The 15883-nt window shown below is 48.2% G+C and overlaps 1 protein-coding gene across 1 annotated transcript in view; it reads left to right on the forward strand.

Moving 5' to 3' along the window:
• Positions 1–5518: 5518 nt before the first annotated feature.
• The window catches only part of LOC132572077 (neurogenic locus notch homolog protein 3-like), a 115411-nt gene continuing 105046 nt past the window's right edge, over positions 5519–15883 (forward strand). Inside the window, exon 1 of the mRNA XM_060238866.1 lies at positions 5519–5585. Coding sequence (XP_060094849.1) covers positions 5519–5585 — 67 coding nt within the window. The remainder of the gene's footprint in view (positions 5586–15883) is intronic.

The following is a 15883-nucleotide window of genomic DNA, read 5'->3' on the forward strand; positions in this document are numbered from 1 at the left end:
TATGGTCCAGCTCTCACAGCCATATATTACTACTTTTACTATACAGACTTTTGTTGGCAGGGTGATGTCTCTACTTTTTATTACACTGCCCAGGTTCGCCGTAGCTGTCCTCCCAAGGAACAAACGCCTTTTAATTTCATGGCTACAGTCACCATCTGCAATGATCTTGGATCCCAGAAATGTGAAGTCTGTCAGTACTTCCATGTCTTCCCCTTTTATTTGCCAAGGTGTGATGGGGCCAGATGCCATGAGCTTAGTTTTTTTGATGTTGAGTTTCAAGCCTACTTTTGTGCTCTCCTCTTCCACCCTCAACAAGAGGTTCTTTAGGTCCTCCTCACTTTCTGCCATTAGAGTGATGTCATCTGCATATCTGAGGTTGTTGATGTTTTTTCCGGCAATTCTGGCTTCTGCTTCATCCAGGCCAGCATTCCGTATGATGTACTCTGCATATACGGTAAATTAAATAAGCAGGGTGATAATATACATCCTTGTTGAACTCCTTTTCCTATTCTAAACCAATCAGTTGTTCCATATCCTGTTCTGACAGCTGCTTCTTGACCCTTATGCAGGTTTATCAAGAGACATGTGAGGTGGTCTGGCACTCCCATCTCTTTAAGGACTTGCCACAGTTTGTTGTGATCCACACAATCAAAGGCTTTAGCGTAGTCAATGAAACAGAAGTAGACATTTTTCTGATACTCCTGTGCTTTCTCCATAATCCAGCGAATGTTGGCAACTTGATCTCTAGTTCCTCTATCTATCCGAAACCCAGCTTGAACTTCTGGTAGTTCCCGACCTACATACTGCTGAAGCCTAGCTTGTAGGATCTTTAACATGATCTTGCTGGCATGTGAAATGAGTGCAATGGTGTGATAGTTTGAACATTCTTTGGCATTACCCTTCTTTCGGATTAGAATATAAACTGAGCTTTTCCAATCCTGTGGCCACTGTTGCATTTTTCAAATTTGTTGACATAATGTGTGCATCACTTTAACAGCATCATCTTTTAGGACTCTGAATAGCTCAACTGGGATACTGTCATCTCCGCTCACTTTTTTCTTAGTAATGCTTTCTAAGGTCCATTTGACTTCACACTCCAGGATGTCTGGCTCAAGTTCAGCGATTTCACTGTCTTGGTTGTCAATGACATTGAGATCCTGCTTGTATAATTCTTCTGGGTATTCTTGCCACCTCTTCCTGATCTCATCTGCTTCTGTTAGGTCCCTACTGTTTTTGTCCTTTATCATGGCCATCTTTGCACGAAATGTTCCCTGGATTTCTCCAGTTTTTTTGAAGAGATCTCTTGTCCTTCCCATTTTGTTATTTTCCTCTATTGTTTTGCATTGTTCCTTCAGGAAGGCCTCCTTATCTCTCCTTGCTGTTCTCTGGAAATCTACATTCAGTTGGGTGAATTTTTCCTTTTCATCTTTGCCTTTCGCTTGCCTTCTTTCCTCAGCTATTTTTAAAGCCTCATCAGACAGCCACTTTGCTTTCTTTCTTTTCTTTTTCTTTGGGATAGTGCTGATTGCTGCCTTCTGTACAATGTCACGAACCTCCGTCTATAGTTCTTCAAGCTCTAGTTCCTTAAACCTATTCTTCACCTTCACTGTATATTCATAAGGGAGGTGATCAAGGTCAAACCTGAATGGCCTAATGGCTTCCCCAGTTTTCTTCAGTTTAAGCCTGAATTTTGCAATTAGTAGCTCATGATCTGAGCTGCAGTCAGCTCCAGGTCTTGTTTTTGCTGACTGTAAGGAGCTTCTTCATCTTTGACTGCAGAGTATATAATCAATCTGATTTCTGTGCTGCTCATGAGGTGATGTCCATGCGTAGTCGGCTTTTAGGTTGTTGGAAGAGGGTGTTTGCTATGAGCAGTTTGTTCTCTTGACAAAACTCTATTAGCCTTTGCCCGGCTTCATTTTGTTCTCCAACTTGTCAGTTGTTCCGGTTACCTTTTGGCTTCCCACTTTGGCATTCCAGTCCCCTATGATGAGGAGGACATCTTTTTTTGGTGTTAATTCTAGAAGGTGTTGTAGATCTTCATAGAACTGGTCCACTTCAGCCTCTTCTGCATCAGTGGTTGGACATAGCCTTGGATTTCTGTGATATTGAATGGTTTGCTTTGGATATGGACTGAGATCATTCTGTCATTTTTGAGATTGTATCCCATTACTGCCTTCCTCACTCTTGTTAACTATAAAGGCCACACCATTTCTTCTACGGGACTCTTGCCCACAATAATAGATGTAGTGATCCTCTGAGTTAAATTCACCCATTCCAGCTTACCTTGATTCATAGATCTTACATTTCACGTTCCAATGCAGTATTGTTCTTTGCAGCATCGGACTGTTCTTTCACCATCAGACACATTCACAGCTGAGTCCTTTCAGCTTTGGTCCAGCCGCTTCACTCTTTCTGTGGTTACTTGGACTTGCCCTCCGCTCTTCCCCTGTAGCATATTGGGCACCTTCTGACCTGAGGGGCTCATCTTCCAGCGCCATATCTTTTAGCCTTTTGTTACTGTCCATGGGGTTTTCTTGGCAAGGATACTGGAGTGGTTTGCCATTTCCTTCTCCAGTGGATCACATTTTGTCTGGGTTCTCAGCTGTGGCCTGTCCCTCTTGGGTGGCCCTGCATGGCATAGCCCACAGCCTCACTGAACCATGCAAGTCCTCTCACCATGTCAAGGAAGCAATCAACGAGAGAGGTTGCAAACTTAGCAGCCAGTTAATTTCCCTGTGTGTGGCGTGCAGACTGAGAAGCCTCCCTCCCCTCCTTTCTCTTTCTCCCCCCCCTCACCTCACCTTCCTTTCTCTATCTCTCCCTGTCATCTGTCCCCCATCTTTCTTTCCCCCAAAAGTAACTTGACAGGCCATGCATGCCCTCTGATAAATGTTTGTGATATTGAAATCACTTAACATCTTGGCTGTTTTCTTTTGTTTTTATGTTTATTTTCAAAAAGTAATTTTTCTCCAGATTGCCAGCTCTGAGTTGGAAAATACCTGGAGATTTTGGGGTTGAGCCTGAGAGGTGGCCGTTGCCTTTTGACACACTTCCGGTGATGTCAGGGGTGTGTGGCATATGCAAATTACTTATGCAAATAAGTTATGTAGATGAGTTCCTGGAAAGCTTTTTCTACGCAATGACCCCTGGGCATAGGAGTTAGGGCTTCAGAGTGCTAGACCTAGGTTCTTGCTGTGGAAGCTGACTGGGTTATTTTGGACCAATCACACACTTCCAGCCTAACCTGCCTCACAGGGTTGTTGTTCAGATCACACAGGGGGAGAGGAGAATGATGCATATTTTGCCCCCCCCCCTCCATGAAGAAAGACTGTCATTTTTCTATGTAGAGGCTGCAGGGAAGAGGAAGGCGATGGAAACTTGAAGTCAGAGGGGGAGATAAAGGGAAGGAGATAGGGTTGCCAACTGCAGGTTAGGAATTCTCTCCTTGAAAAGCTAAAATGGATTGGAAAACATTTTCATACGCTAAAAGGACTTTGTCACTATGCCTGGCACTGGATGCCCAGGGGAGCCCTGAGCCCCCAAGTCCTGTATTGGTTGCTCAGGGGGGGGGGGGTTCCGCTCCCCTGGAAAAACCTGGAGGGGGCTCGAGCCCTTGAGCCTCTTTCATAGTTTACACCTGTGTCCCTGAGATTCCCCTTTAGTCCCCTGAGTTAGCTAACATAATCAAATGATGCTCACTAGGCAAGGGGCTGAAGCTGCCACCTGCTTATCCAGTAGCCCCAAACTACAGACCCGTTTCTTCAAGAGCAGTGTTTAAAAATGTGTTTGCATACATATGAAATAAGCAAAGATCTGAGCTATTAAAGACACCCTCATCTGGCTGTAGCTGCAGTCATTTTGCAGGAATTTAACACAGACTCCTTGAAGAAATCCCTTAGCACCTGTCACATCAACCATCACCAGTGGTCTGACCTAGCCTCAGATCGCAAAGCATGGAGGCACACCATCCACCAGGCTGTCTCTTCCTTTGAGAACGCACGCATAGCTGGTCTTGAGGACAAAAGGAGATTGAGGAAGAATCGCACTGCTACAGCACCAACCCTAAATCAGACTTTTCCCTGCAGCCGCTGTGGCCGGACCTGCCTGTCCCACATTGGTCTTGTCAGCCACCAGCGAGCCTGCAGCAGACGTGGACTATTGCACCCTTCTTAAATCTTCGTTCGCGAAGCCAAGCAGAGAGAGAGAGAGAGAGAGAGAGAGAGAGAGAGAGAACACAGTTGCACAGAAGGAGGAAAATGCCTCTTCTCCTGGCTTTATATGGGCCTTCCTTCACATGAGCCCTCCTTTCATGAGCTGCACTATCACCTGTAACAATGACAACTGTTACAATTGCTTGAGAGTTGCCGACTGCTCCTTGCACATATATGCAGGAGGAGAGATTCTGGCTGGATTATGACAGGAACATACAGGTTTTTTTTTTTTTTAAAGTGAACAAAACTTGATGTAATGATGTTATTAGCAACTTCTATCTGAATTATAAAAAACACCAGGAAGGCCTTATGGCTCCAATAAAAGGTCAAATAAGTGTAGTGAGCATTTTAGCCCAGCCCCAAGCATCTTTAATCAGAATCCAGTCCTCCTGTGTTTTTAGAATTACGTACTCCACTTTCTGAAGAACTTTACAGAAAGCCACTGTCTGTATTATGCCGTAAACATTAAAAACTCCCAAAGCCCCCCTGATCTTATCCACTTTCTTAAAACCCCTTGAAAGCATCAGGAAACGTGCTGATGGGGTGTTCTGTGGCCCGTGGTGGGGGACCCCTGCTTTAACAGCTACTAAAACCCACTCCTTGCCTGCCATCGGTTCGCACAAACTTTTTTCTTTTGGATGATAAATCACAACAATAACTCTTCCAGAAAGCTCAAAGGTTCAGAAACCCTCCATTTCCCGAAGGGGCTTCAAGTGTTCCTTGTGAGCTCTTGCGCCGGTGCCATTGCAAACAGCAGAGGCTGCTCTGGATTGCTGCCTCCGCCCCTCATCTGGGGGGACGGATGGAAACTTTCCCTCTCCTTGGGGAATGTGGATGCCCGGGAAAACAGCGCTCGGGTCACGTTTGGGAGGGAGGGAGGGAGGGGGGGGTGCTGGCTCGCGTGTGGGAAAGTGCACGGCGGCCCCGGCCCCTCCCGCGACTGCCCCGGCGGTTGTGCTTGCAGCCCCGGCGCAAGGAAGCCCTGCACGCCGCAGTGGCCCCGCTCGCCCAAGTTCAGCCGCGAGCCCCGCCGCGCCAGGGAGGCTCCATTCGCGGGGCCGCGAGGGGAGGGGAAAGCGCGGGAGCTGCTCGGGGAGGGAGGGAGGGAGCGTGGGAGCCGAGCCCGGGCAGGCAGGCAGGCAGGGCGGGAGCGGACCCCGCCCCCGGGCAGCAGGGTCGCCCCGCCCCGCTCTCGCTCGGCGAAGTTTCCCAGGGTCCGGGAGCGAGGAGGCGGAGGAGGCGCCGCTCGGCTGGGCTCGCTGCCGCTGCCATGGCTGCATAGGGGGGCCGCCGAAGCGGGGGGCATGGGCCGGCTGGGGGGCTGCAGCCTGCTGGCCTGGGCGCTGCTGGCGGGGCTGGCGGCCGGCGCAGGTAGGGCGCGGCGCGGGGCAGGGGGGGGGGTGCCCGGGGTGGGTGGGGGGCCTGCCTCGCCGCGGCCTCCTCGTTTCCTCTTTGCAAACTTCGGGAAACTTCTTCGCGGAGGCCGCCCTTGCAGCGCGCGATCCCGGCCCCGGCGCCCCTGGACGCGGCTCGCCTGCTTCTCCCCCCCCCCCCCCCCCCCCCACTGGAGCAGGAGGGGCGCCGGAGGGTCGCGAAGTGGCCGCGGCCACAAAGGAAGAAATGCCCATTGTTGGCGTCCTGCTGGGGGGAGGCAGCGCTTGGGCGGGGGCGGCGCGGGGGGCATAGTAAATCCCCGGCACTGATTTGCACGATGGGAAGAAACAATCGGAACACTTTTATTTACTTGGAGCAAACTTTCTTCGCCGGCCCCTTCCAGCTTCCCAGCCCGGCGGAGCTGAAAAACCCGGAGAGTGGATTCCGGAAGGATCTGGCTTCGCTTGCAGCCTTTTCTTCTGCGCCTTTGCCCCTCGCAAACGAAATGGAATCTCTCTTAATCGGGCTCACTAGGGGAGAGAAAAACGTACGCGTTATCTGCAAGACCTTGTCGTTTGCAGAGGGCACAGTGTGGTTGTGCTGTAGTAGGTGCGTGCTTGTGTAGCAGACAAGGCGAGGGAAGCAACTGGGGAAGTGCCAGTTGTGCTGATGTGTAGACATTCGGCATGTTTAAAGTGCGTTGGATTGTGCACACTATACATGGTGTGTGTGTTGTGCAGGCCAGGCGCTTCTCAATTGTGTAAATATGCAAGGTCTGTTCTGTGTGAGAGGTGGCACATAGTGAGTTAGGTATTGAATACTTAGAGGAGTGTATGGACTTGTGTCTGAATACTTACTAGATGTATATATGGATGGGAACACTGGTGGGTAAATTTGTGCTTCATGCCTCAGTTTTTCCTTTGAGATTGTTATGAAATGCCTTCCGTGGAAGGCTAACGCTTGCGTTGACATTGAATTATGTTTCATTGTAAATTGTGTGAACCTGGTAGCGGGAGAAGGGTGTTGATGATCTGGACAGATGTAACAGCAGCTGTTCGCCCTCCCTCCTCCTTCACATTCTGCTAGATGTACTTTTATTGTTACCAAAAGTGACTCTCACGAAGCTGTCCAAGGGTCTAAGCACTGTGCCTTATAAAGCAGACATGACCAATCCAGATGCAAAAGCCCTGGCTTACCCCGGAGTTCTCATTCCTTGCCTGTGAAACAAGAAATGCGTCTTGACGCTCTGCTAGGGAGTGCACAGCTCATCAACTGGGCCAGCCAGTTCCCAGGCTCTGGAGAGTCAGAATGGCTCAGTCTACTATGAAACATGCTTCCCCCACACAGTTGGCTTTTCCCATTTGTGCGCTGGGAATAAAGGTAGATGCAAGCAGGAGATAAGATGATTTAATTGGGTGTTATGCAGCGACTTGCTTTGCCCAATAAAACGTGCAGCAGTATGCCAAGGATGAGATAATTGCTGCAAAAAGTAAATAGAATGTACAGCTATTACTCAGCATAGGTTTCACTCTCCCATGAAGCCACCGGACTGGTTTAGTGAAGCCGGCCTTGCTTCTTATGCAATTCCCAATCAGTTGATTCTGCAGTATGTGGGAATGCGAAGCTAGTCCCCAAGCATGAGGCCGGGACACTGTGAATTGTGGATGCCCGGGAATATGAATCCCCTCCTCCCCCCCCCCCCCACCAGCTTGCTGCTTGGCTGGACATAGACAAGGCATTGTTCTTGGCTGAGCAATTCCACCACAGTCCTCCTGAAGCCTTGGTGGTCTTGCGCCAGACAGGCTTGAAGCTGTTGCATTTAGCCGCACAGTCATCAGAGTATTTGGAAACAGTGTTAAGTGACTGGCGATGGGTTCCTAAACCTTCCAGGAAAGCAGCTTAGAGGTCCTTGAAAACTTAGGGATTGCAGAAGAGGAAGCTGAGTTTGACTCTGTTTCCTGAGCTTGAAGTGGCAGAATGAGGTTCTGGTCGGTGTGGGCTGTGCCAAAGGAGGGTCACACAAGAGTTAGAAGCCTCTTTAGTAGGGAAGGGAATATTCCTAATTCTGTTGGGTATGAAGCTTTGGGCCAGACACTTAACCCTCATTTAGATTAATGTCTGCAAAGCAGACATTTTGTCTCTGCCTGGATCTCTTCCAGGGCTGTTCTTTCTTTCCTGCCTGGCTGTGATGATCGGGAGAAAAGCACCTTGCTTGATGAAGCCCTCCGTCTGAGGGCCGCTTTACATGATCAGACCCATTCGTTGTAGTTGGCCTTGGCTTTCCAGCCATTTGCCCCACATGCTTATGCCATGAAAAATCTTAATGTGTTGGATGTGAATTCCTGTGCATAAAATATGTAGGAATGCCATACCATGCAAAATGTCCTCAATATACCATCGTCTTTCCGCTCTACCACTGGTACAATATTTTCATAAAGAGCATAAATCCAGTTCTTAAAAATAGCCAGTATTCTGTTTGGAAGGAGCAGAACCTCTAATGTTAGCATTTAAAAATGTGTGGCTTTGATTAAAAACAATTCCCCAACTATGCAGTTAATTAACTGAGTTGCAGTAACACATTGAATGTTGAGATGCATTGATGAAACTGATTCTTTAAATTTAGTTTGCTCATTGAGACAAACAAGATCCATCTTGGCTCCTTTCAGATCTGGGGTTGGGAAGGGAATCATCTTCTATACCTTCTTTGGCTTCAGTTCTGTGAAACGACATAGTTTTGCTACTACCGTTTTACTACAGTACAAACTCTGTGTAGGTATGAAATTCTCCCCTCGATTCCTCAGCTCTTGGAATGACACCAGAGAGTGAAAATCTGGCCTTTCCCCCCCTTCTGGAACCAATAAAATGTCAACCCAACTCAGTGCTCAGACTTGGTGCTAGTTTTGGAGATTTTACTTGGTATTCCTTTTGACCTTGTAAAAGGAGAGTTGTGATTCTTTAGAGCTGCTGAGCCTGTGGCTGACCAAGCAGCAGTGGAATAAACCTAATCCTACTGGCCTCCTTGGTGCTTTTTCCTGGACATAGTGAAGATTCCCCCGCCCGCCCCCCACACTCTGTACTCAGAGCTGAGAGTTGTCGAGATACAGCAGCTGCCTTCGTGCAACTCCTCCAGATGCAATAGCTGGCTAGCCAGCTGGCCATTCAGTTCTCTACCTCTTTATTCTGCCCGCCAATTAACAAAGGCATTGCAAAGGCAGCTGGACAGAACCCAGAGCCATTTCACAGCCTCACTGCAAGCAGCCACTTGGAGAGCCTATGTCCCTCCCCCATATATAGCTACATTTTGTATTATCCCAGATTGAATATGCTTGTGACAAAAGCAGGCTAGTGGTCCCATTCAGAACATTTCTTGAAAGCATGAGCAATAGGTGTGGTGGAATCAGGACCGGTGCAAGATATGGAGCTTCCACTTGCATGCTCAGACCTGGTCATACAATAAGAATGGACACAAAAATAAGTTAAAAATCGGTCATGGAACTTGGGCCTCAAGCTGAGATAAGCCCTCATCTTTGTATTGGCCTAAACATGGCAGATATCTTTGGGAATGTAAATGGAGCTTCTGAAAAGGACGTCTTGCTATCCTCAACACTTGGCAATCACCCCTGAGACTTGCATCACTGGCTTGCTGTACTTGCACTGCATAAGGGTTACTCCTTTAGCTGAGGGTTGGTACTTCAGTCCCCGCCAATCAGACTCTGTACATTCTGTGAATGCATTGTGTGTGTGTGTGTGTGTGGTGGTAGAAAGTACCAGCAAGCCACAGGTGACTTATAGTGACCCTGTAGGGTTTTCAAGGTAAGAGACATTTCAGAGGTGGTTTGCCATGGCCTGCTTCTGTATCTCAGCCCTGATATTCCTTGGAGGTCTCCCATCCAAATACTAGCCAGGGCTGACCTTTCTTCGCTTCTGAAATCTGATGAGATTGGGCTAGCGTTTGTATGTATAGGTGTATATTTGCTCTCAAGTCACAGCTCTGTAGGATTTTCAAGGCAAGAGATGTTCAGAGGTAGCTTGCCATTGCCTGAGAGCCAGTTTGGTGTAGTGGTTTAAGTGCGCAGACTCTCGCAGAGGTTGTCCTTGAAAGGGAAGTTTCTGGGAGAGCTCTCTCGGCCCCACCCACCTCACAGGGTGTCTGTTGTGGGGGTAGAAAATAAAAGAGATTGTGAGCCGCTCTGAGACTCTGATTCAGAGAGAGGGCAGGGTAGAAATCTGCAGTCTTCTTCGGAACCACCCTAGTATCCCTTGGTGGTTTCTTACTCAAAAAGTAAGCAGGGCCAACCTTGCTTCGGTCCAGGTCAAGGCTATGAATGCCTACTGGTTCCCAGGGCTTCTTTTGCAGCAGGAACTCCTTTGCATATTAGACCACACCCCTCTGATGCAGCCAATCCTCCAAGAGCTTACAGGGCTCTTAGTACTGGAAGCTCCAGGAGGATTTGTGGCCTAATATGCAAATAGGCTCCTGCTACAAAAAAGCCCTGCTGGTTACTGAATTTATACCCTTTGATTCTCTTTTTTAACTTTTAAAAAACAGTCATTAGAGCTGCAAAGATAGGTTTAAAAATGTGTAGGACTGGACAAAGCCTGATGAAATGTCAAAAGCCACTGAAGAAGTTGAGCAGAACTTCCATTAGTCAGGGATTGGGTGGTTATCTTTGCATTATTGTTTACCAGGGCTTTTTTTGTAGCAGGAACTCCTTTGCATATTAGTAGGTTACATCCCCCTGATGTAGCCAATCCTCCAAGAGCTTACAGTAGGCCCTGTAAGAAGAGCCCTGTAAGTTCTTGGAGGATTGGCTACATCAGGGGTGTGGGGCCTGATATACAGAGGAGTTCCTACTATAAAAATGCCCTGTTGTTTACCCTTTCCCATGACTAGCAGACTATCGATACAGTCCTAGACAGAATTCCACCTATCTAAGCCAGTTGACTTTAATGGATTTAGAAGGGTGTAACTCTTAGGACTGCACTGTATTATAGCAACAAATATATGTAAATCTGCACAATTTGCATAAATTCACAGGTTTTTTGAGATTAGCTTTTCTGGGTTCAGAATTCAACGTACTCTGGCATAGAGCTTTGGTTTTTTAAAAAAGTGTATGCAGCCTGCTTGAAGGACCTGAAATTACTCAGCCACACCCTTTGTGGTAGCCAAGATATGTGGGTGGCAGATGTGTCCTGTGTGGTCTGTATTAAAGGAAGGTGGAAATAGTGGAAGGTTTTCCCATGAGACTCTCATGTTGGGGTTGTTGATTTGGATAAATGGTACTGTAGGTCTTGATGTCTTTTGGCAAGGTGCTAGTGAGCTTCCAGCACAGATGTTATTGCCATAGAGCAAAATGGTTTTCAAAATTTTCTACCTCCAAGTTGTCATTTCCATATTGACTTGCCTGCTGAGGACTCCCCTCCCTCATCCATCACGGAACCCAGGAATGCTGCAAAGGATTCTACAGTGTGTTCTGAAGGATGTACACCTTTGTTCACTTAAGACACTGGGCAAGCCACTGAGATCTCAGTTCCCGACTGCCATGTGCCACTGCAGAGAGGGATTGGTAGCGGCATGCAAGCTGTCTTTTGGGGAATTTTATGCACCATTACTTATCACCTCACTCTGAATTTTCAGTGGTTTGATGGGCTCAGGAATTAATTCTCAGGGGAAGTTGTCCCTCCTTCCCCTGTTGTTATTAACTCTCTTAATTCTTCGTAAATAGATCCAGATGGGCAGCCGTGTTGGTCTGAAGCAGTAGAACAAAGCAGGAGTCAAGTAGCGCCTTTAAAACTTTGTTGGTCTTAAAAGTGCTACTTGACTCCTAGAGCAACTTCTCCATTCTAACCCCTTTACTGTGATAGAGGCAAAATAAGTTTATCCAAGTTTAAAATGTGTTATGTAAGTATGAACCCTTCAGAAGACAGGATCGTGTTCTTAGTTTTCTCCAGTGTTTCACATTATCCTTATTTGGTCAGTATAGTTAACTAGTTAGACTGTATTGGATGGAGAAGACCCAGATTAAAATCCCACACCCACTGACCCTCACTGGGTGAACCTGAGCCAGTTACACTCTCTCAGTCTAAGCTACCTCATGGGGTTGTGTGAAGGTAAAATGGAGGATGAGAGAACCATTTTATGCTGCCCTGAGCTTCTTGCATCAAGGGATTGGATGGATATAGGACAATTTCCCCTCTTGCTGGGGTGATGATACTTGCTTGAAATGTTCCAATTTTTAACAAAAAGAAGCAACAAGACTGCATATGTCACAGCAATATTTATTTATTGCTTATATTTATTTATTATCCTTATCTGACTTGAAGTATGGGTCTTTGTTATTGGTATTGTGTCAGCTACTGTTTATCTTTTTTAACCGTTGATGATTTTATGTTGTAGCTGCCCTGTTCCCACTTGTGGGAAAGGATGTGGTGTAAAATAAACAAACAAATAACTTATTTATTTGCTCAATTTCTATTCTGTTTTCCCTCACAGTTGTGGGGGCTCAGATTACAACATAAATAAGCAGTTAAACACTATACATACCAAGTCATACAATGAACCAGTTAACCAGATATCACAGAAGCTGTTTCGCTGTTCCAGGGAAGAGAGGGAGGGAAATGGCAGAGGGCAGTGTATAAATAAAACTCCCTGGTCTCACCCATATGCCTTTTTACAGGCCCTGCAGAATTGAGCTAGGTTCTTCAGGGCCCAGATCTCATGGGGAAGTGCATTCCATAGAACAGGAACTGTAGCCCCAAAAGCTGTCGTCTGATTGGAAGCCAGATAAATGGTTTTGGCCCCAGGACTGTTAGCATGTTGTTACCAAAGGAGTGTAACACTCTTTGGGGGGGGGGGTATGCCAGGAGATGCAGTCCTGAAGATACATTGGTCTCGACCGTAAGAGGCTTTAAAGATTAAAGCCTACACCTTGAACTTGATCTGGAATTCAGTCTGGAGCCAGTGCAGCTGGCAGAGGACTGCCTGGATGTGTGCTCTGACAGGGATTCCAGTTAGGACCCTTCCTTGCTGCATTCTGGACCAGTTGAATTTTCCGGGCCAGTTTCAAGGGTAGCCCTGCATAGGGAAAGTTACAGTAATTCAGTCTGGAGGTGATGACTGCATGGATCACAGTGGCTAGATCCAGGTGAGAAAGGAAACCTGGCAGGGATAGAAAAACGCTGACTTGGCCACATTCACGATCTCTATGAGAGCCAGTTTGGTGTAGTGGTGAAGTGTGCGGACTCTTATCTGGGAGAACCGGGTTCGATTCCCCACTCCTCCACTTGCACCTGCTGGAATGGCCTTGGGTCAGCCATAGGCCTCACATTGTCCTTGAAAGGGCAGCTTCTGTGAGGGCCAGTCTGGTGCAGTAGTTAAGTGCATGGACTCCTATCTGGGAGAACCGGGTTTGATTCCCCACTCCTCCGCTTGCACCTGCTAGCATGGCCTTGGGTCAGCCAGAGCTCTGGCAGAGGTTGTCCTTGAAAGGGCAGCTGCTGTGAGAACCCTCTCAGCCCCACCCACCTCACAGGGTGTCTGTTGTGGGGGGAGAAGATATAGAAGATTGTAATCCGCTCTGAGTCTCTGATTCAGAGAGAAGGGCGGGGAATGAATCTGCAATTCTTCTTCATTGACAAGGAGGTATCCAGAGGAAGGAGTTGGTACTGGTGCCAGGGGGGTGCTGTGGAAGATCAGGAGCTGGATACCCCACCCCAGATCTCCCTTTTCCATCCACAGGACATCAATTTTTGATGAATTAAGCTTCAGCCTGCTCTGTTTCAGCGTTACAGCCATGGCCTCCAGTCCCCTTGCAAGATTTTCTGGAGTAGTGCCCAGCTGAGCATCCGCCAACTGGTATAGCTTGGTGTCATCGGCATACTGGTGATAACCCAGCCTGAAGCTCTGCACCAGCCGGGCAAGGAGGCACATGTAAATGCTGAATAACTTTGGAGAGAAAATAGCACCTTAAGGAACACAGCACACCAGTGGGTGTCATGATGAAACTCTTTCCCCTAGCACCACCCTCTGTCCCCAGACAAAGGAGACAAACCACTTTACGACAGTCCCCTGAATTCTCATAATAATCTCTTGAGGATTATTGTATTGAAAGAAGTACAAGAAATGGATTGCTGCCATTGTGCCTTTTGCAGGGAACGCCTTGTCTGTGAAGCTCTTAACTGCTTCGTTGTAGAGCTGTCCACCGCAGCTAATGTCTGAGTAACATGTCTCTGCAGTGTCTCAGAAATTGACCAAAGATATGATGGTTGTGAACAGGAAGAACTCTAACCCAAGGGTGTCAAACTCATTTGTTTTGAGGGCTGAATCTGACCTAAATAAGGCCTTGTAGGGCCGAGCCATGTCAGGTTGGGCCGGGCCATATGTGTACCTATTTATGATTAGATAGCAGAGATATAAACTTTATAAAGGACAAAGGCAAAGGTTTTTTTAAAAACCTTAAAACCATCCTTAAAATATTAGTGGTCTTAAAGGTGCTTTCTTTGTATTTCTCCCATGGGACCCAGGGAACTGGGCAAAGGAAGCTCTGGCTGTTTCCTTCCTTCCCTAGGGAACCAGGAGGGGAAAGACCCTCAGCCAATAGAAGGAAGAGAGGCTTGGCTCAGTAGCTGTGCCGCGCCTGGCAAAGCAAGCTCTCCCTCCCACCCTTCCTCCCCAAGGGAGGAGCCTCAGCCAATGGAGAAAATACAGGTTTTGCTCTGTAGCTCCTATGCAGTTGAGCAAGCCTGGCAAAGCAAGCTGTGATGCAGAAGGAAGCAAGAGAGGGAGACGGAAGCAGATGATAGCCAGTTGCTTGGGGGCCTGATAGGAGTGCTCTGGGGGCCTGATTCGGCCCCCTGGCTGCATGTTTGACACCCTTGCACTAATTGGTTTTTGCCTGCCATGGAGGGAACTTGAAAAGAAGTGGGGTAGCTCACTGCCCAAAGGCTACGTGTGAACTCCAGCAGAGGTGCTGTGGGAAAAGGAGCAACGAGACCGGAACAAGGCAAGTGGGGAATTGGTCTATGGCTGTATTCACACATCTCTGCAGATTGCGCTATAACAGTAATTTGTGACTGGATTTTCCTGTGTTTTCAAGATAATCCAGTTGAGAATGAGTGCAATAGTGCAATATTCAATGAAGTGTGGATGCAGCCTATGTTTTTAGCGTTACCTCGGATACTCCAATCTGTTGACGTTGTCATGAGCCCAGTGCTGGATATGAAAGGTTGTCATGAGACAGGGACGCAGTGCTGGACCAATGTAACTGGGATTTGCTTAGGAGAGAAATGGTGGTTTCACACAGGAGATTTGGCCTGACCTAGCCCCACCTCCCATTTGGATTAAAAGTGCACGATCACACAGGCACATCTGTCCTCTAAGCCACACCCGTACTCACCCCGTCTCCAGATGCCTCCTATCTGCATCAAAAAGCCACCTGGATTTTCCTGGTATCATCCCCCTGAATCAGATGTAGGTCATATAATTAGCTGCTGACTGAATGCCCCGATGTGACTCATAAACAGAACAGATGTGTGATCACGTCAAGCCATTTCTGGCAAGGTCAGGGTTCCCACCCCCCAAACCCCTTTCCTAGGTGTGCTTCTCTGCTTGAGCACACACACTGGGGGCCTTTAAAAAAACAAAAAACCAAACCTTTCTGCAGCTGGCCCATGGTTGAACTGCACTAGCAGTGTGAATGGGCAACCACTGACTGCTGCTGGGATCCTGCCACTTCAGGGGCAGCTATCAGGCAGTTTTTCCCCCCAACGGGCAGTGCCAGTCCGAGGGCACATAGTGCCCTAGGCAGGCTTCCTCCCTGCTGCCCCCCCTGCCTCCGTTGCCCCAGCCCTTGCAGCGCTGCAATGCGATGCTGCACTCCGTAGCCCCCCCCCCCGGGCAACGAGGCTTGACTCCCCCCCACCATGCCCCTCCCACTGCCGGCCTTCTCTCCCTCCCCAGCGCTGCAATGCAGCCACACTCCATCACCCCTCCCCTCAGAATGTGCCATGCCGAGGTTGGGCCCTACCGACTTCGATGCGGCCGGCACGCCATCTGATGCTTTGAAACCCACACAGGAGAAGGAGGGCCAGTTTGGTGTAGTGGTGAAGTGTGCGGACTCTTATCTGGGAGAACCGGGTTTGATTCCCCACTCCTCCACTTGCCCCTGCTAGCATGGCCTTGGGTCAGCCATAGCTCTGGCAGAGGTTGTCCTTGAAAGGGCAGCTGCTGTGAGAGCCCTCTCCAGCCCCACCCACCTCACAGGATGTCTGTTGTGGGGGAGGAAGGTAAAGGAGAT

Source organism: Heteronotia binoei, chromosome 5 (genome assembly GCF_032191835.1).
Source record: "Heteronotia binoei isolate CCM8104 ecotype False Entrance Well chromosome 5, APGP_CSIRO_Hbin_v1, whole genome shotgun sequence".
NCBI lineage: Eukaryota > Metazoa > Chordata > Lepidosauria > Squamata > Gekkonidae > Heteronotia > Heteronotia binoei.